This window comes from Schistosoma haematobium, chromosome 3 (assembly GCF_000699445.3).
Source record: "Schistosoma haematobium chromosome 3, whole genome shotgun sequence".
Taxonomy (NCBI): Eukaryota; Metazoa; Platyhelminthes; class Trematoda; order Strigeidida; family Schistosomatidae; genus Schistosoma; species Schistosoma haematobium.
Window position 1 is genome coordinate 4,093,465 of NC_067198.1, and position 22,006 is coordinate 4,115,470.

The 22,006-nt window shown below is 34.4% G+C and overlaps 1 protein-coding gene across 2 annotated transcripts in view; it reads right to left on the reverse strand.

The window, feature by feature from the left end:
• Positions 1-22,006, reverse strand: part of MS3_00004841 (uncharacterized protein) — a 31,175-nt gene that overhangs the window by 3,169 nt on the left and 6,000 nt on the right. For both annotated transcript variants that reach the window (XM_051212810.1, XM_051212811.1), the window contains 10 exons: positions 20,224-20,379; positions 18,881-19,281; positions 15,528-15,795; positions 13,963-14,154; positions 10,996-12,501; positions 9,514-9,825; positions 8,097-9,212; positions 6,725-6,890; positions 4,093-4,382; positions 868-1,211 (listed from right to left, as the gene is read on the reverse strand). In XM_051212810.1, the coding sequence (XP_051068729.1) occupies positions 868-1,211; positions 4,093-4,382; positions 6,725-6,890; positions 8,097-9,212; positions 9,514-9,825; positions 10,996-12,501; positions 13,963-14,154; positions 15,528-15,795; positions 18,881-19,281; positions 20,224-20,379 (4,751 nt within the window). The remainder of the gene's footprint in view (positions 1-867; positions 1,212-4,092; positions 4,383-6,724; positions 6,891-8,096; positions 9,213-9,513; positions 9,826-10,995; positions 12,502-13,962; positions 14,155-15,527; positions 15,796-18,880; positions 19,282-20,223; positions 20,380-22,006) is intronic.

Sequence of the window (22,006 nt, forward strand, 5' to 3'; positions counted from 1 at the left end):
TCCAGTATCATTGACTATTCATATTCCAAGTTACTGAGTCAAAGGTTATGTCTCAGTTAACAAACGAACTTACAGACAGTGGGAAATTATTTCTTATTTTCATACTGCGAGAAACAATGTGAACGATGCTATGCAGTTGCCTATAACTTAGCAGATATAACACCATCTGAACATAAGGTTTTCACTACTTAGGAATCATTGAAAACTGGAAAGCATATTGGGCGACTATTATTAAGTCTAGTTAAGGCTCTTCTTAGCAGTGTGTACTCATTCATGCCTTAACATCAAAGTGTTCAGTCTTGTTGCCGATCATGGAATTATATTCCCAATTGTTAACAGTCAGTCAGTCAGCTACATTACAATCAACCAACTTTGTAGCGTAGCCGATTATTCACTGTCAAGTGATTTAGAACTGGACACTTGTTAGGGATGCTAGATTCTCAGAATTCATTTGGTAAATGTCTGATTTTTGTAATTTTATTTTGGAAATTTGGATTTATTGTTTTCGCGCCAAAAGCGCTCATTTTCACCTTTATATCGTATTTCCCATTTGGAAGGACCTTAAATGTCATTGATTCGTTGTCTATTTAATATGCTATTATATAACGTTTCCTAAAGACATTTTTATGCTGTATACATACGCTTAAATTGTGCTTGTTGTTGTTGTTCGTGCTTCTGGCTGCTTGTGGAATACATGTTCCCTCTTCTGAACCTAGAATACTCTTTCTAGTTAGTGGGGTTGAGACGCATCGTAATAGTTTAGCTTATTTGGTTATTGTGTCGCTGAGTCTTTGTTCCGTTGGCAGATATAGGTGAACTTATAATCTTTTCAAGTATTACAGTTGATGATAAGTCATAAAAACTTACGTTCGTATAGGTGTTTTTAATGCATTATTTCCATTATTTGTGGTAATTTCATAAGTAATTTCAATATTTGGATAACGATTACAAAATCTAGCTACATCAGCCATTTGAACTTGTGTTAATCCATCTAATAATTGATTACGTTCTTCATCTTCTAATTCAATTAAATCAAATACAGTTTCAACTTTATTTTCTTTACATTGATTAATACGTTCAGCTGTAAAATGTGGTATTTGACGTAAATAAGAATCTTTATGCCATACAGCTTGTGTACACATTTGTGATAGTTCCATAGCTGCTAAAGCAGGACCTAACCAACTATTACTGGATAATACATCCACACAAGCCTAAAATACAAAATAAAAAGTATTTACGCACAATTATATCATTATGAAATGTTAAACGAAATTATTTCCTAGTATTATAACAAAAAGAATCAAGATCGAGTCGTTTAAAAATCACCTTGATCTTCATCGGAAATGACAGTTTTGATTTCGACTAAAGTCATGCTTAGTATGCAGTTAGCAGTGAAATTTGGAACACACCCGTCACGTTTTATTTAGTTAGTGGATAAACTGGTCTTTGAGGAGACAGGTGGGGACTGAGTTCACGTCACAACAATAGTGGGATCCAGGTATATCCAGCCAAGCAGTCCCAAATGAAGTAAAACGCGAGTCCTGGATTTCACTGTTGGCTACATGCTAAATATTAAAGATAATTGGGACAAAAGGTTCTGTCGGAACAATTTACTTATGATGTGCTTTTCGCGTTTTTTTCTTTTTATACACTCAATTTTTTTCTACCACCACTGGATTTATCTTTGGAATCTTAGCTCGCTGTGCTAATGAGGTATGACAACTTGAACCGACCCGCATGTATATCAGGTTCTACGTTGCACATGATTGGTCGACACTTGGTGACCTAGGCAGATCAACCGGGGTTTTTAATATATATATGGCTTAGTCCTGTCTTCCATTCACGACGACATACGTTCCTGGGTCTTCCTCTTTTCGTATTACCTTCAGGTTATATTTTATGTCTTATACACCCCCAGGGTCTTTTCCTAATTTCCTCTTCATCTAGAAGCTGGTTTGTTCTCTCCCACAGTAGACTGTTGCTGATGGTACCGGCCAACGGACATTGAGTAACTTGCATAGACAATTGTCTATAAATACTTCTACCGTTTTGATGATGGCTGTGGTAATTCTCCAAGTTTCATCACCGTTAAGTAGAACTGTCTCGATGTTCGTACTGAAGATTTTGAATTTGATGTTGGTTGATAGTTGTTTTGAGTTTCATATATTCTTTAGTTGTAGGAATGTGGACCTTGTTTTGCCAATCTGTGCCTTTACATCTGCATCGTCTATGTTAACTGTTCCTCAGGTTTTTAGGAGGGGCATCTGTCTCGTTACTTCCGAAGAATCTCGGCTTTTACCGTGAGGCGTCATAACTCTCCTGAATGAAGATTCTTCAAACCTCAGGACAGAGTTTAAATGGTTTAATTATTTTTTTTCTGGTTAGCATATTTCTAGCAAGGATGTTCTCTACATAACGATGTAACTAACCCCATGCCCAACCCACCTCTTTTATCCGGGTTTGGGATATTTTTAACAAGGTCAAATTATTAATGATACATCATTCTTATTGGAGTTTGAATTAGAAAGTGTTTGGGTTTTAATCATTTTAATGATAAAAACGTTTTAGTAATTCAGACTGATCAAAACAATAGCTTAGTAATAAAACAAAAATGATCATATGATTACTAATTGTGCTCAACCGAGGGAATAACTAAAACTTACATGAAATAACTCAAATACTATGAACACGAAAACCAATTGAGATATAAAGTTATGGAATGAACGACAGTAATATTATAATACACTTGTTGAGAAAACAGTTAGCTAACAATTTAAAAACATCATTTCGAGTCCCAGAGTGAACATCAACTCTTAGATGCAGGTACATCCAAATGACGAGTCCCAAATAGGACGAAACGCACGTCCTGTATTCCACTGCCAGCCACTATCCACCTTTGCTTACAATACTTGTAAATTAAGGCAATATATCGAAGCAATACACACAGGATGTACATATGTCAATATGCGACTGATCAATTGCAATCATAAAATATTAATGGGAAGATTCAAGTAAAACAATACCAAGTAGAATCATCATTTCTACAGTTATAGAAATTTGACTTGACAAAGATAACTACTAGTATGAAATTCGTAAATGATAATCAATTGATAAGAGTTAAGATGAGTCGGATTTAAATATTCAATAAATAATGAAATACAATAAAAACTATTTCTAATTATCATATTTTTCTTAGGTTAACAGAACAAACATTTGGATTTGATAAGTGTTATATCCGAGCGAGGAAAGCATCCAACTGCGTCACAAGACAAGCCCTCACATGGAATCCTCAAGGCCAAAGGAAAAGAGGAAGACCAAAGAACACATCACGCCGGGAAATGGAAATAGACATGAGAAAAATGAACAAGAATTGGATGGAACTAGAAAAGAAGGCCCAGGACATAGTGGGTTGAAGAATACTGGCTGGCGGCCTATGCTCCATTGGGAGTAACAGGCGTAAGTAAGTAAGTAATATCCGAGCGAAGATTGAATTACGTGTAACTCCCGAGGACTATTAATGGACTAATGTTCTATAAATATTCTTATTGTATAATTATTTAATAATTACATTATGTATATTTATATTCCTCTTATTATAAGCTTTAATTTGACCCATAGGCTATTACTATACGATTTATCATTCTTGGGTTATGGCCTGTCTATTAATTACTATCTCCCACCTTCACAGTCACTTCTTGGCTTTATCGTGTACACATGTTATTTTCTATTTTATGGTATGGTATGGTCTGTCTGGTTGACATATAAACACAATATGTCTGAAATAAATGATTCGATTCAATTCAATTCATATTACAGAAGCTGGTATTGGTGTTCTGGACTCAAGCAGACGGGCTAGAAGGACATAGGACCAAATAAGGACGCTAGACTGCTCATACCGGGTTGAACTTCATTGGTTGGCATAGTACGAAGATTGTATAAGTCGCACTCTGATTAGGTGGATAAATCACGTGATAAAGAGCCGGACATAAAATCATAACAATAAGAAAGTTCAAATTACCTATATCATTAGAAAAGATGATAGAATAATATTCATTATTTAATGAATATTAAAATAAAAAAGAATAAACTTACTTGAATTAAACGTATAGTACAACTTAATAAACGATCAGTATCTGTTTGCATTTCATTTGGTAATTGTAAACGTGATAAATGTGCTTGTAATAATAAATTTGCTTTAACATGTGGACTAGAAAATTTAGCTTTTGGTGCTAATTTCTGTGGTACTTTTACACTTAATTGACGTAATAATATATCTTCATGATGTCGTACAGGTAATAATATATCAAATTCAGCTGCATTACTAATCACATCTAATAAACCACGAATTTTCATTTTAGCTGTTAATGATAAACTGAATAATTCTGTACACAAAAAAAAGAAAGAATATAGATTGAGAAAATACAGTATTATATGCCATTAGTAGATATAATGATATGTATATATGTATATAGATTGTCTGTGAAAAGGTTTAGATTGTTTAGAAATAATTTATTATCATAAAGTGTGATATTTAACTAGTGAGTACATTTATAACATTATAGCATTAAAATTACATAATTAGACGAGGAGACTACAAATTATGAACGAACCAATCAGATATTAGATAACAGATCTTGGATTTTATCATTTTGGCTAATGTCAGTTTGTGATGAAAACTGTAAATCTAATTCCTAACCCTATCCAACAACTGTTAATCATAATCCTTGCCTCAAATTCCCTGGTACGATCGAGAGCGGGGCGAGAACGCTTCCCCTCTCGAAATGCTTTAACCGGGTCCGTAGATATGGAGGATCCACCTAGGGGAGTCGGAAACCCCTGATTACAAGCCAATCGTGCAAATGGGCTCCAGGATCCTAAGGGAATAAATGGCGTATGAATCAATCGTTAGTCACCGGTAACCATGAAACTGCATCTCCTTACATTACTCCACTGCCTTGTGGTTTAGACTTTTAGGTCAAATGCTCTAGGTGTGGCTCCTAAGGAAATTCACCTGCTTCGGTTTTGGCACCCGGGCAGTATCCCAGCTCTCACACAGATCAAATGATTTATGTGGCGCATATCTAGTTGATGCCTTCTTGTATCTATATTTATGTGTTTAAATATATAAATAATAATTTTTATTCTTCAAACTGTTTTATAACCCTCATTTGGTCCTAGTTAGTACGTGGACATTCTCAAGGTCACTTTAGCGTTGCTCAAAGGTCATCCATAAATTATAGTCTCATCGAAAAAAGAACTTTCCATGTATAAGTTTTTGTGACTTACTCTTAAATGTAATGTGATGAAGTTTGACTTTTTAGTCCTAGATAGGTATGTTATTGCTGATTTTAATTACAATTTTAGTTTTTTCTAACATTTCATCCAATTGTGTAGGTCTTTACTGATTGGATTTGTTGAACGGATTATTTTGATATACCCAAAAAAAAGATAGAATAGTATTCTCAAATTAACAGGAGTACGACTATTTTCTTTTGACCGGTAATAATTTTGTATCTTATGTCAATTTGTCTACTCAATATATTGTAGATTGGACTGTTCAATCTTATTGAACAACTCTCTGAGGGCTGTATAGTTTAATAGTGCTATTTGTTTTGATAATTCAGTACAATATGTATTCATAACTTTTGTGGTAAGAACCATATACAAGTTATTCACTATGCCTTGAATTAACCTATGGAAAAGGACGAGTATCTAACACTTCTTTGGAAGCTACACAGAATAAAAACCGCATCAGTTCAGAAGTAACAATGTTGTAACCAAAAAATTCACAACTTATGCAAAGTTGTGATTTAATAATAAATACTTTCTACCTTATCAACGGATGAAAAATAATGAAATACCAAACTTTTATCATCAGCACTATAGAGAAATGTGTCGATCAAGACAAGGGATTTTCCACTAGAAATTTAAAGAATGCACTAAGCATTTAACCCAAAAATTGATCCTTTAATTTCGTTTCAGTACTTTACAGTATTTTAGAACTTGATCAGGTTAAGCATTGGAACATATTCGGGACATTTAATTTATGCATGAGATTCAATTTGCTTCAACATCTTGAAAATTATTATAAAAGAGAATACCTTAGGAAATTTACAAAACGGTGGCTAGTCAAACTGAATAAATAGTGTTCTAAAAGCTTTTCAAATTTACAACATGATAGACTGTTAACAGTTTAAATTCATCAAAATGGTTTGAAAAAAAAAGTAGCTAACATTTTGTACTTTAGATGTTAAAGTTTTAATTATTAGAAGGGGTTTGTGGAGATTTTAGAATTTCGCGGGGTGCAGGATCGTGGATGCGCACTGCCGAGGAGCCCCATACTAGGACGAAACGGTCGTCCAGTGCTTCCAGGTTTTCCATGGTGGTCTAGCTTCAATTGACTCATGATTTCAACCTGTGAAAGTTTTAATTATAAATTTTATGTAAAGCACTAAGTGTATTTTGAGACTAAAAATGTAAAGGAGTAATAAGAAAAGGTGGATACATCGGTAACACTGTAACTGACTTTGAGCACCGTCATTTAAATTCTTTGACATCTGATTCTATGACCGTACGGACATTAACCAGATGGTCTGCACCTGGTGGTAATACTTCTCAGATCAATAAATTAACATAAATTATACACTTACCAGGAATTAGTTTTATTTAAAAAACAGAATATGGTTATTAGCAAACAAAAAAGGGATATAACTAGTTAACTTACCTATTGTGTTGTACTGAATATAATAGTACGCCGATATCATGCCCAGATTTAATGGAGCCAAATCAATACCATCTTCTATAGAAATACATTTGGATGTCTCCAGATCATTCAATGTGGTCTCGACTAATTCACTTAGGTGATCACTTAAATGTCGATGTGTCACACCCTGATGATAATAATAAGAACAATAAAGTATTGAAATTAAACGTATGACAATCAAGTGAAATTATCTGAAGGTTGTTTGTTATATGTTGAGATAATTCATAGATTTTTATACATCTCGGTGTATACAGCATACCAAAATTCAATCGTAAAATAATACAGAACCAGGGAAATCACCGTGATGTACTAAAGAATTAGATTTGATTCCAATAGCTTCAATGTAAGATTTGTACACTCTATTTTCTTGTTTAAATTAAAATAAACGAAGCATGATTTGAAACTGGAAATTTTTTGTTGCAGTTTCCCAGTAGCTCAGATAACAATCGGATGATATAGTTAAAATATTCGACGCTGAAAATTCATTCTTCGAGTAAAATATAAGCATTACAGAACAAATGAAACTGTTAAAGAGCAGCTGCTAACACCGATAAACTTATTAAAGTACCGTTTCCTTTAGGACAGTATGTAAAATTTACAAACTAATGCTTAGATTTAAACGTAATCAGTAAGTTGAATAAACAAAAACTTTTCTTAAAGTTGACTACACTACAATGGGATGTCAAATCAAGAAAAAAAAGTCAATACTTATTGAATAATAACCCCTTAAAAGTGGTTCACCACAAGATACTTGCTATCAATCACGTTGGCGTTTCGTAACATTGATATTATTACAAGAGTTGGGATTAACTAACTGAACTGGCTGGTAAATTATCAGTTACAGACTAGGGATTTTAAATAATAGTAATAATCCACTTATAGAACATTTTTTGATTACATAGGTACTGACTTCCTAATGAACAATTATTTTCCCCACGAGTTGGTTGTTTCGATTTTTTTCTTACAATTTAGTGTTTTGAAAGCAATTCAACGGTAAGGGGAGAAATTCACAGATAATAATAATAATAATACTCAATAATCAAATACAGGTTTGTGTACTCGACTTTAGGCCGCTGCTAAGCTACAGAAAAAAATCATCAAATATTATACATACCAACTTTTAGAATAACTAACGATTATACACCACATTGTGAAACATAGAAAACATATTTTTCTGATATTTGGCATCGAAAATATTGACTAGTACATGACAACAGTGAGATGGGACCAAGATCATATGACTTATAATCAATTGAAAAAGTATATCACCAAGTAATTGCCGCTTAGTTGACTAGGAATAATGAAATTTTTAATAAAAGAAATTTAAATTTACCTGTAAATTATAGTAATTTGGATTTTGTGTCATACGTTGATAGAGAAAAGTCCATGTTAAATAGTCCACAGCATCTTGTTTATTTTCAATAGTTTTGGTGACTATTTCAGCGTTGAAATGATCATGTAGAGCATGATCTAGATGTGATTCCACTGGTAATGGATCATGAAGGAATTTTTTCAAGAATTCTTTCTTTCCAGTTTGACATAGTACAACAGCTTTAGCTTCACTATCGATATTCGGACGATTAGCATGTCCTAACATCTCAATCAAATCAACTATTGGATAATCTTCATAAGCATGAATCTTTCCATTATAATCTTGTGTATCCATTACAATTACAAGATAAGCTGTCAATGGATTTGGTGAGGCTGCAGCCCAAACAAGCGCACGTGATACAACCAAGGTATGTAATGCACCGGCAGCGAATAACACTTCAATTAATCTACGATCTGGTTTTGAGATAGCTTCATGCAAGTAAGCTACACCGCCACCATGACGAATAACTTCAGCTAATGCTCTATCTGCTAACTGATCAGCAGCACGAGACAAAGCTTCTTCCAAGTGACTTGAGATAGTTTGAAATTTAGATGTTGCATTGCTGACAGCGAACATGGTTATCAAATCGAGAGCAGCTCTTTGTGTTTGACGTCTGGTAGGCACATAAACTAAAGTTGGTTTACGCTGAGAATGCTGTGAGCTACCCGCAGGACTTGGGGTAAATGCTAGTCGTGTTATTAGTTGATAAACAGGTTTAGTCATCGCTAACAAACGAGACGCCTGGTGTGGAATATTGAACGGCATAATAGTCAATTCTAAAGGAATAGGTCTAGTAGCAGGTGGGAAATTGTAAGTTGCTCCAGAAGTACAACCAAGCCAACTAGCAATATCACGACCATTGGTAAGACTATGAGACAAGCCAATTATACGAATTGGATTATCCACTTGACTACTGATGTAACGCATTCTTGAACACACCACTTCTAACACTGAGCCGCCTTCAGAACCAACTAAATGTAAATTGTCTGCAATAAATAAATTGACATTTTGTACATTTTTACGTTGTTTCCATCTTCTGGATAGCACATCCCAGTGTTCTGGTGTAGTTACTATGATCTAAATAGAAATAAAAAAGAGAAAACGTTATTGAGGTAAGCTACATATACAAACTCAGCGAAGCTAATTTAAAATAGTGTAAATTTAATTAAGAGAAGAAATGAAATGTAACATAATTAAGATATCAGTGAGTATTATTATCGGCGACAGTCCACCGGATGAATGTCAAATAGTAGGAAATATATGTCAGTGTTAACCAATAATCAAAATATCATCAAGACGTCAATATACACAGTATACGTTATAAGTACATTTAGAATAGTAAAATTGTTGTTTAATATGGTTTAATACAAAAACTTACATTCCCACGAGCTAATAATTTTAAGTCCACAGAGGTTTCTCCAGTTAATCGAACGACACGTTTACCCAACTTCTCACCAAATCGACTTGCCCAATCAATATAACGTTGTTCCACTTGTTCTTCATGTGGTGGTAAAACGTAAATACACCGAAAATTGGCAGTTGTACCTGAAGAATCTGACGGATTCGTTGAACTACTATTATGTGTAGTTATTAAACGAAATATTGCTAATTCAGCACAAACTGTCTTTCCACTTCCAGTTGGAGCTGCTATTAAGACATTTTCATCTGAATTATATAGGGAATTGAAAACCTAAGGGAGGAGAAGGAAACCGTGAGTCGAAAAAGTGTATAAATCATAATATGGATAAAATACTATAAAAAGTTGTATGCGTATAGGTTGACAACTTCGTCGACTGAAATATCTAAAAAGGATTTGTCTAAAATCATGTCATCATTCAATCGAATATACTCATTTATATGCGGATTTTACATATACAACACGTCATTGGTTAATAAACACTAAATGGATGAAAAACGACACACAATTATTGTAAAAATATACACAGTTCATACACAATACGATAAGGAATATATTTTAAACGAAATTTACACTTAATTGATATGTAAGATATCGGCATGAAATAATGTTACACTGGAAAATGTACTCAAAACTGACTAAAATTAATCAACGTTAAAATTTCAAAAAATTGAGAAAACTAATGTTATAGAATGTTAAATTGAGTTAGAGGAGATGTGAACTCGACTACTTATCCCGATTTAACACACTCATCGAAAGCTGTGCTTAACACTAACAACATTTTGATCATACAAGAGCTATCAGATGACAGAATGCTCATGCAATTTGGTCTAGGAAGGAGTGTATTGATAAAATAAAAGATATGAAATAATATTGGGACTCAAAACCAAGAGGTGGATATAAACAGTAGGTCTATTTGAGTAACTGATCGGTTTAAAGCCACGTTAACTAAAATCTCTGAATACAAATTACAATTATCGTTCAGACCCAACAGCGTAAGCTGCGTTTACCAATACGGTAGAGAGCAACGGTCAGTGAATTCGCGTCTTGGTTTAGCCATCACCGCCTTTCGTCTAAACAACTACGCAATCTAGGATGGAGTATCTAGATAGACAATAGACAAGCATAAACAACATATGTTTTTACCACCTCAACTGATGCGAATTCACTGATTTGGCATTTCCGCTTAGTACCTTACGTCTAATATCAACATTATTCACCCAGTTGGTTCCTGTTGGAAGAAGCACGATGCAGACCTAAGTCATCTGCATATACGCATCGCAGGTAAAATCTTATTAACTGCATTATTTATTCCCTTAATGATTCACCCTGGTATTAGTTTTGATAATCAATTACACATTGTCTGAAACAGTTAGCTTAATTTATGAGAAGAACTTGATTTTATCCTTAAGTCAGTAGCATTAAATATGAATTAATACGTACCTGTGTTTGTATAGGATTGAATACTTTGACACGATCTGTGTATAATGCTTCAAAATCTTTGTTTCTTAATGCGGTCACTGGAAGTGGTTGTAGATCCAATAATTCAGTAGGTGGTATTGTTTTTTCTGGTAATATTAAATGTCTAAATGATACTGGTAAAGTTACCTCACCACCAATCCAACGATCAGATACAGCGGTTATATAATAATGTGGTGGCAATGGATCGAATATTGGTAAAACAAATCGTAAAACATGCTCTTCTGTTCCATAACGTTGTTTTAATACAAAGAATTCATGATGTAATACACTGTTTCCATCAACATCTTCAACAAATATCCAAAACGCTTGATTTGTTGAGTGTACTTTTTCATCCCAAATAAAATCAGGTGTTAAAGTTAGCTCAACACGTAAAGCTGATCTTGTAATTGGTTGAACATGTACACTCATTTCTAGACGAGGTAATTGATGTAGGTATTTATGTAGAGGTCTACCTAATTTAGGTAACCGTACCAACTCACCTAATTCATGATGATTCATATCATATAAACGATCAAATGGTATTGATTTCTTCTCTAATTTACGAATAACTTCATCTGGTAACTTTTTAAACTGACGCAAAGGACACATTGATTCCCACATACGACGTTCAATCATTTTAGCCAATGTGAGTGCATTATCTGCTAATTCAGCCCAACCTCGATGAAGAACAATTTCAAAGATTGCCCGTACAAGTCGACCAGCTGACTGAGTAATATAAACCATGTCAGACATTAAAGAGAATCCTTCTAATTTCAATCCAGAAATATATGCTTGTAATAAACAGTTGATTTTAGCTGAAGGTTCTTCGGGAGATTCTTTGATTGGAATCGGAACACGTTCAAGAAGTTTTGCTAATTCAAATCGTTCTTCCTGTCGAACAGTCATATGTTTGAATTCAGAACTAGCAGCAAACACACGGAATAATTCGATTTCACCCAAACCCGGACGAAGCAATTTATTATATGAAAGTACAGTTGTATGAGTTAAGTAGTAATGTGATGCGATTCGACCAAGTTCAGTTGACTGCAAACATCCTGAACGTCTATCATAACGAATTAACTGTGAACGTTCTAATTCTATTGCTGCTGTATGCACTAAATCTCGACGATATTGTTCAAGCCAAGGGTCATCCTTTTCACTACCTTGTGGTACACCATATAACGTAGGGTTTCGAAGCATACGAATGTATAGATAAGTGTAGCCCAACCAAGTTACGGCTTCACGAATAGTTGTTACAGTACCTAAAACTATTTCTGCATTAAGTAAATCAGCCAAACGTGAGACCAGCTGACTTTCAATTGGAAGTTGTTGATTCATTAAACTTAAATAGTATTGTAACTCTGTATGATTTGTAATCAGTATACCTTCACCTTTCGTATCATATTGAGGGCGACCAGCACGACCAAGCATTTGCATAACATCCAAAGCACCTAATTCCGTCCAACGTCCTTTTTCTGGACTATAAATCTAGAGAGTGTTTATTTATAAAACGAAAACATGCAATCAGTACACTGATAAAGTATTCATCTTTCAAAACAATTAAGAAAATTGTTTTTGTTTCAAAAAAATTTTTGAATTTTAACTTAAAACGGTTAGATAAAAACTAGGAGAAGTAGCGAATATCGAGAAGTCCCTCATTAGTTTTCAAACTAAGCAACGGCAACACATGTCAGAAATGATACAAACTGGGAACTTTTTGGCGGTGCTGTGTTCCCTAAGCTAGATGGTTTAATTAAGGAGTTTAGATTGTTATTGTAGATGGTAACATCATCGTCTATTTCATTGAGGCATTCCTTTTAAATCCGGTAATAAACTTCTTCAAAATTATTTAAAGCAGTCTGATGATGATAAATCCGAAGTCATTTATTCTCTTTACAAAGTTAGTTTGCCATGAAGAATTCATTCGATATTTACTCACATCTAGTTGGGAACGATAGTTTAGTGGTGATAAAATAGTTAACTTACAACTAACTAACCGGTAACGGATTCGACTTTTAGACGACTTACTCAGCTTTGGATAGGTGAGTCGCATGACCAGCATTCAAACAGGAACCGTGAGTGCATATAGAGTTGATCATCACTTTTCTCAATCTGTAATCTTACTAAGTTAATATACTAGGAATGACTAAATTAGGTTAAAGATTTAAGTCCGATTTGTCAACTAATAAATTCACAATAAATCTATGTAACGCGCTTGCATAAAATTGTTCTGTGTGATTATGCATCATCCACTAAACAGACTAATCTTGATAATTCATCTAGAAAACACCATCAAATGAAGTCAGGGTCAACAAGTGTATTCTAATATGTAACTAGATATAGCCAAAATACAACGGTGTTTCGTGATAATTATCCGAAAACTATGATATTCAGAAACATTATGTTATTCACCGACAATATATGTATTAAGTACATGTTTAGGGCTACTGCATAAAATACCAATCAATCTTTAAAGAGTACTCATCATTTAGTTGTTTATTTGTAGTAAATCAACCAGAAATTACACCTACGTAGGTTATTACATGATCCATTGTTTTGAACACTCATAACAGTGAATACTAATGGATTACTCGTGAAATTTCAATGTTTGCTGATGCATTCAAAACCGAAGTTATTTTTTATCAAGTAACAGTGACTTGTAGTTGATAATTTTAATGAAATGAGGACAGAAAACTAATCTAGCTGTAAAATACAATATTGATTATCCAATTTGTACAAAATCTGGGCTTACTTATTACAGCGTTCGACTTACACAATTGATATATTTTGAGTTTAAAAGCTTCTCTTTTGTTTGGTGTGCTATCACTACTGAACTAGAGTAATTTGTATCGTTTAGATACTTAAGACATACAATTAACGCAGACATCGAATGGCATAAATCATAACCATATAAGAATAATTAAAAAAAAGGATTGAATGTTATAATACCTGAGTTCCTTTAATCAACACCGTATGAGCTGGTAGATTAACACCCCAAGCTAATGTAGCAGTAGAGACTAAAACTTGAATATGTCGATCAGCGAATAAATCTTCAACTAAAGTACGATCAACACGGCTCATACCAGCATGATGTATACCAAATCCGTAAGGAAGTAAATCTTTAAGTTCAGGATTTTTGACCTTAGTAAAAAAAAGAAAGTAAGAATAAATTATTCACTTATACAGAATTCGGGAAAGTAGGTGGATAGTTTAAATATTTGCATAAATATCGCATTACCCATGTTTTTATTGAATGGATTCCTTCCTAGTAAAACGCTGTTATCAAAATCCTACAAAAATATTTTCTAGATAAGTGTTGAAGTCTACTAGCACTGCAAACTTACTCTCATAACACAATCCAGAAAAAGAACTAACTATGATAACTAATTATACATGAGAAATTATAAGACAAAATATAGAAATTAACTTCGAATAAAATGATAATATCGTCGTCGTCGTCAATCATAAATATAACTATCATAAATGAGATAAGATTACTACATAAAGTAACAATTAAAACAAACATTTCAATGTGCCTAAAAAATCTTATATTCGGTTTATAAAAATTTCAGTTGCTTTCTAATCAGTAACATTTAGAAAACTTTAATCAAAGACACCTTAGCTAGTCAACTACTTCAATAAAAATGATGTTCTGATGATGACAAGAAGTTTTTCCCCAACTTAAATTCCAACCAACATTGATGATTGATGAAATTCAGTAATCATATTTAGATCTGTATACTCGATTATGAGCTAATATTTTTATTATCAGAAGGGGTTTTGTTGAGATTTTAGAAATTTCACTGATTGAAATCATGAGTCAATTGAAGCTAGACCACCATGGACCACCATGTTAAGGTAAATGGTACTGTGACGCATGCTACTTATGTCGACAGACATAAGTAGTATGTAACACATATCGGAAATGGAATGGCTATCCAAGGAAGGTTAAGAAGATTGCATTGAAGAAAACAGAAATGGAAACATAAAGGAATTGAGAAATGGAATAATCATGAAGGATATAAAGGACAATTGATGGAAGATTTGCAACTGAAGTATTTAATGTATGGTTTTCATATCGTACCAAAGAACTCTGTAGTAAATTGGTTGTCCCCATCGAATCTTCGTTCACTACAGTACTATATAGTTGCTCGAACCTAAATAAGAGTATGGATCTCGCATAGTTTATTCACTTGCTCATTAGTTAGATATGAAAATTAAAATAATGTCGATCATAAAAATCTGTAAAACAAAACAATTCAAATGTAGTTTTGCCCTGCTGAGGAGTCCCACAATAGGACGAAGTGGCCGTCCAATGCATCCAGGTTTTCCATGGTAGTCTAGCTTCAATTGACTCCTGATCTCAACCATTGAAATTACTATAATGTGCATATCCACAAAACCCTTCTGATATTAATACAATAGTTTTAGTAAATTGACAGTAATTAAGAATAAATTATGATGTACTATAACATAATAGATTTTAATTGGTCAAATAATAATAATAATCTTACTTGTTCGGCTTCTTGACGTAGAACAACAGCCGATGCATTTTTCTCTTTCATAAATATACCTAAAGTATCTTTTTCTAAACATGAATCTCTTAATGTACGTGCTGTTTTTCCAGTTTCTTTACGACTATGAACAAATATTAAAATTTGATTACGTCCAGCATGTTCCATTACTTTATCATAAACAATATCATTCATTATTTGATAACGTTTTACAGCTTTTTTCTCAGTAATTCCAATATATTGTTGCTCTAATGGTACAGGACGATAACTATATCGAAAACAAAAAGATTAAAAACAAATAAATGAGTCTATCACTTATGGATGGGAAAAACGAGAATATTGTGAAAGTTAATATGAATTAAGATATTACAATTTAGCAATTCAAGTATAAAGTGAAATTTTTTTTCAACAACAATGAATGGAACATAAGAAATAATACGATCTAACGGGAGTGCAAGTTCATTAAATCTAACCCAATGACTACTCGACCGTAGATGTTACAATGGTCGGGCTTCCCTATCATGACTTTAATTAGCTTCAGCAATTATTCTTACAGGTCCCACCATGCCAAGCAGATTGCTTGGAGAACGATAAAACTAAAAGTAGCAACTAAGGACCCGAGTGAGAAGTCATAGTGCTAAACGTATAGGGTTGTGTTGGCACTGAGATACTCCCTTCAAGTAACTGGTATCTACAACAATGCTACATTTTTTACATCGCAAGAGAAGCATTACAAAATGTTAATCTATGAGATATCACATTTCACTTAAACCCTATGGATTTTTGTCTCCTGCAGTAAGGCTTATAAAGAACGGAGACAAAAAACTGTGTTAAGGACCTTAAGTAGTTGTCGCTGGGGCTCTGTAGTCACTCTCCTAAGTCACTAAGACCATTATTAATCCAGTCGTTTGTGCGCTGTCCAAATGAACGCGCCAGTAAAAAGAGGAAAGACGAGGACATACGTCGCTATCACTTAGTCACCTCTATCTAAATTCACACTAACTGGAGTTCGAATCAAGAAGAGAAATTCTGTACAAAGATTTCTGGCCTCCTTCAAAAACTAGACCCTCAGGTGAAGTAACAGTAGCACGTAATTTTAATGCTCAATTAATTGACCTAAACGAATGTAAAGTGAGATTAGATGGATATTATAGCGTCTCAGCATAACAAACAACAGCGACCGTCTGTTGCAAATATGCTTAGGTAACTGTTTCTAGCAAGCAACAACTTTATGCATAAGGAAAGATGTTGTCTGAAATAAAGACCGCCAAAATTGACTTAATGATGGACACAGATAGACTATTTCTCCATCAACAGCAATCGTTAAGAAGGCTCGATAGATTACCTATCATTTCAGAATACATGTCTAGATTCTGATGGCATTCCAGTGATGATCGCCCTAATTAACAAGAAAGGACAGTAATCTTCTTGTGATAACTACAGGGGAACCAGTTTGAATAGTGTTCCAAATACTAAGCTCCACAGTCACCCAACCAATAAGTAAAGCTCAGAAGAGCGAACCCGGCAAAACCAGATCAGTTTCCGAAGTCGATGTAGTTATATTGTCCAAAACATTGCTTGTGTATGTTTGGACCATTGAGTGAACGATGCTGTTACAAGTAATCTACTAGGTAAAGAATGCGAATAGGTTGATGAGGTAGTGAATTTTTATTCCTTGAGGAGGTTGGGACATGTATTACATATGCCCAAACACCGCCTACCTCGAAGCACGATGTTGACTAGTGTATGAGCCATTTAGTCAGTCATGTGCACTGATTCAAGATGTTACAACACATTAGCACAGCCAGACAAGACAAATTCCAGAGTGGTAAATTAGTAAGTGCTAATAGTAGTAAAAAAATTGGCTATAGAGGCAAAAAGGGTATAAGATCTCGGCACTCAGGTTCTCAGGGAAGACAAAGAGTGAATACGCAGGGGGCACTGAGACCAATTTTGAGCAATATTACCCGAAATCTGTCACTGAGTGACATGAGGCAGTAGTGGGCTGAAAAAAGAACTAGAGATGACTAAAAAAGACATGGCACCAGTCCCTGAAGTCATTGACAGTTGGACTAAGCCATGCTGGTAGGTGCGGATTACCTGGTTTGGGTTTGCGTGATTATTCTAACCAATGGCGGAAGGCATTGAGCAACATAGCTGAGAATGGTTTGCGATGCCACAGACCTATTCACTCTTTGTCTCCTCTTGGGTCTTAAGTTTTGAAATTATCTTGTGTCTTTTTATTCCACGAATTCATACTTTCCTAGCGGACCCCACACCCTGAGCCTTCGACCTAAAGGTCTGATCTACAAGGCAGTGGGGCAATGTAAGGAGATGCAGTCCCATGGTAGTCGGTGATCAACAATAGGTTCATGCGCCAATTATCCTTTCAGGATCCTGGAGCCCATGTGCACCACTGGTTTGGAATCAGGGTCTTTCAACTCCCCTAGGTGGACTCTTCGAGTCCACCAACCCGGTTAAAGCGTCGGACATTTACTTTTCGTCCTCTCGATTTCGTAAACAACACCCATGCCATGAGAATGCAGTGAGTAGAACTTCCCTATCATCACGTGGCCATGTGGGAGAATTTCGACAGGGAGAGCTGACTCTCCCCATCCTCGGCAGTTTGGGGGTATATGGTGTTACCTCTTGAATCGATGCACAAATTTGTAAGGTTGCTTATAACTGAATAATAGAACCCAAAGACTATATAGTAACGTTCTAGCGTTTAAGCACATGGTATGTTTCAAGTAAAAGCAAACGACTGTCCAATGACTTTAGATTTGAATATTTTTCAGTTAGTTTTAAAGTTTGAAATGAAAATTGTCATTACTGGAAAATGTTACAACGTTTTAAATATCTGAGGACAAAACAAAACAAATTTTAACAAAAGATAATACTAGAAATAAATGTGCCTGAACACAAGTAAACCTAAATTGCTGGATTTAAAAGGATAAAAATAAGTATATCCAAAGAATATTATCGCGGAATGAATTTACTTATCACACTGAAGTATTTATCGATTTTCTGGTATATATAGTCAATACGATCTTCAAAGAGTATTAACACGAGTGTTATTGTATTGAACAGTATGATTAGTAGATGTTTCGCACAAATTGGTGAAGGTTACTCATTTACAACATATGACAGGGTGAATAAATTCAATATACATGTTTAGGGTAGATGACAGAGAGTCGTTTAGGCAGTCAAATACTTGATTTGTTCGGTTATTATGATCTAGTCAGGAAAATAATCAAAATGATGGGTCTATTTTTGGTCAGTGATCCAACCAAAAAAAGAAAGTGTAAACGCACTCAAACTCTAGTAAAACGTCCTAAAAACATGTTACTGACCTGTTATCAAAATGAAATAATCCTTTCGAACAATCAACTCGTAGAAACGTCGCTACATCTTCATAATTTGGTAGTGTAGCACTCAAACCAACAAGACGAACACCACCTCCACCGCCAATATCATTAGAAACGGCTAGGCCGGATGTGTTCTCTACAGCACGTAAAGTTCGTGCAACAATAGCTTCCAGTATTGGACCACGATCATCGTGTAGTAGATGAATTTCGTCAAAAATGATTAATCTAACCAACTGTATGTAAGCTCGCTCATCCCCACCACGACGTGTGATTACATCCCATTTTTCTGGTGTGCATACGATAACTTGTGTTTCATAAATTTGTTCACGACTAAGTTGGTGATCACCAGTAAGTTCATCAACCTTAATACCATAACTGCTTAACAACTTGAAATAAAACAAGATAACAGAAATGTAAACAGTAATTATCAAAATAAAGACAAAACTCATTTCTGATACACGAAAGTGGTGAGGATGTTAAATCCATAGTAAACCACTAACAGATTACTTTATTTCTCAAACTTTAATTTCCACGTTTTTGCACAAAAAACATCTTCTTACAGGTCACTAGCCCTTTTATTAATTCGTACTTGTGCTCGATTTCCAAGGTGATTGTGGGTATACGGATATAACATGCATGTGTTCCTCACATAAGTCAAACCTTGTTGTTCTCTACAAAATAGATTTTCCTTGTGAGATTTGTCTTTTGGTATACACTGGGCTAGGGGGGAAATGTAATCATAGTAATCAGGTATCTTAATCATAGTTTGGAATTATTCCCGTTAGTTAACAACAGATCAGAAAGAATAAACTTTGTAAATTTTTAATCAACTGGACTGGATTCAATTTAAGATAGGACGATAAAACCAAGTTCGATAGCTGCCTTTAATAGAATGAGTCGGATTATGAAGATGTGAGGGACTAAATCCTTAAGTTTAAGAACGGAAATAAATATGTAGTTGACATATAACCCTGCTTCGGTTTGGGCACCCGGACAGTATCACAGCCTACACACAAATTAAGTGACGTGCATGGCGCATATGTATTCCGTGCCCCTTTGCAACAATATTCATGTGTTCAAATAAACAAAATATAAATAAATAACCACAATGAGTAAAGCCTGAATTTTTGTACGTTACTTTAAATTAAAAGGTTGGTAACCTTGGAGTTTTAAGTCATGTTGAATACAATTTTATGTATGTGCATTCAGTTAATCAATGTATTTTAAAAAAGACCAAGAAAAATTGAGTACCTAATTACCAACCTTTAATATTGAATCTATTTTAACAAAAGATGAATTTACAACATTCAAAAATTGACAGAACTAACTTTATTAAAATTACCAACAACTTCTTGTACCAAAGATCGCATAGGTGCAATGTAAATAAGTTTGAATTCATCTTTATTTATGGTACCATCAGGATTAATAAATTTGCCAAGTTCATGCATAATACACAATAAAGCTACATTTGTTTTACCGGCACCCTGAAAAAACCAAATGTAACAATTATATGCTTGGTTATTTTTATTCGTTAAGATACAAAGCTGTCTGTGGTAGTATTCTACGAGGTAGTTGGTTTACTTGTGAGGCTTTTATTTGCTGTTCTGGACAATATCGTCAGTACATACTTCATAGAAAAGTGACCTTTTCAGTTATTCTGCAAATGTTAAATTAGTTTATTCTGATGGCCTTGTTTGTGATACTTTGTCTTTGTAGATTTTGTTGTCTTAATTCATTCTTACACTCTTGTTGATTGACTTTTTCCATTGATCTCTGATCATATGATTGGTTGACCTCTTATGTATGGGTTGATAGATGGGATCTATTTTTACGTCTATCGATTGCCAGCTAATTCGCATACTGATACCATACTTTTAGAAATCCCCTGGAAATCTAAGACTCATTAATATAGGACTTGTGGAGATTATAGGACTACCATAGTTTATGATTTTGTCTAAAACGACTATTGAAGCTTTTCAGTTAAACAATCTAGCTCAGAGAACATGACAGCACTAAAATCATCTACCTGATCTGCAAATCTTTTTAATCGTCTCAGAACTGTTTGCGCTCATCATATCAAAGTTAATTTAATCCACGGAAACTAATTAGGAACCACGAAAATAACATACATGATTATTTTAGATGTACAAAAATGTGAGCACTACTCGCATCAATTCGCGGTTACCTTCACTGGTTATAGAAATTACAGAAAAAAATACTGATTAGTCATAGTGTTCGAAGCTCTAGTTTGTTTCAACCTGCCTAGGCGATATGCTAACTTTGGAGAAACTGCTGTTTGGGTAAAATGATGAAAGGACATAGAATCTGGCATGAATGCACGGCGATCCAAATAATGGATATTTAATAACTATTTCTTACAGGAGAACAGCTATTTACGCAGCTGCATCAGAAAATATCAAGCCAACTCATAGGTAAAAACGAAATTAAACGTGAAAACTAACGGAATATCTTATCAGATTATAAAGGGCACATTAGGAATTACAAGATTATTGAGTTTGTTTGGTCTAAGTGTAGCACATAAACCAGTAAAATCACTCCAATCAATCAGTCAGTTAAACGTAACGTAGAACCTGAGACATGTGTATAACGGTTGAAGTTGCCATGAGGCATTACCATAGAGAGATGACATTATCAGGGTAAATCCTAGAGTAGTAGAGGTAATAACCTCAATCAATCATATCCAAACTAAAGGATTAAACGGCAAAAAAAGAACCAAACATCACCTACAAAATAAACTGTTACAACTGCGAGAAGCACGTCGGACAAAGCAGGAGTCTTTTCCATCTTTGTCTGAGTAAACACCAACTAGTTGTCATACGTTATGGTGTTTTCCCTTCTATTATTGCGCGTGAGCAATTGTGGACACATGTTTGACTGGGAGTGTTAAAGTGCTCGATAGAAGGAAAACTAACATAGGAGAATTTCTAGAAGCTTGGCACTTAAATCAATCAGCAATCAAAAAACACATAAAAATCGACTTAATTTACCAATTAATCAGGAAGTTCATGGACAAATATGAAATTCAGAACCGGGCCGAAGGAAGAAGCAATTAAAATTAACATGCAAACGACAACTAAGGGTCAACAATTA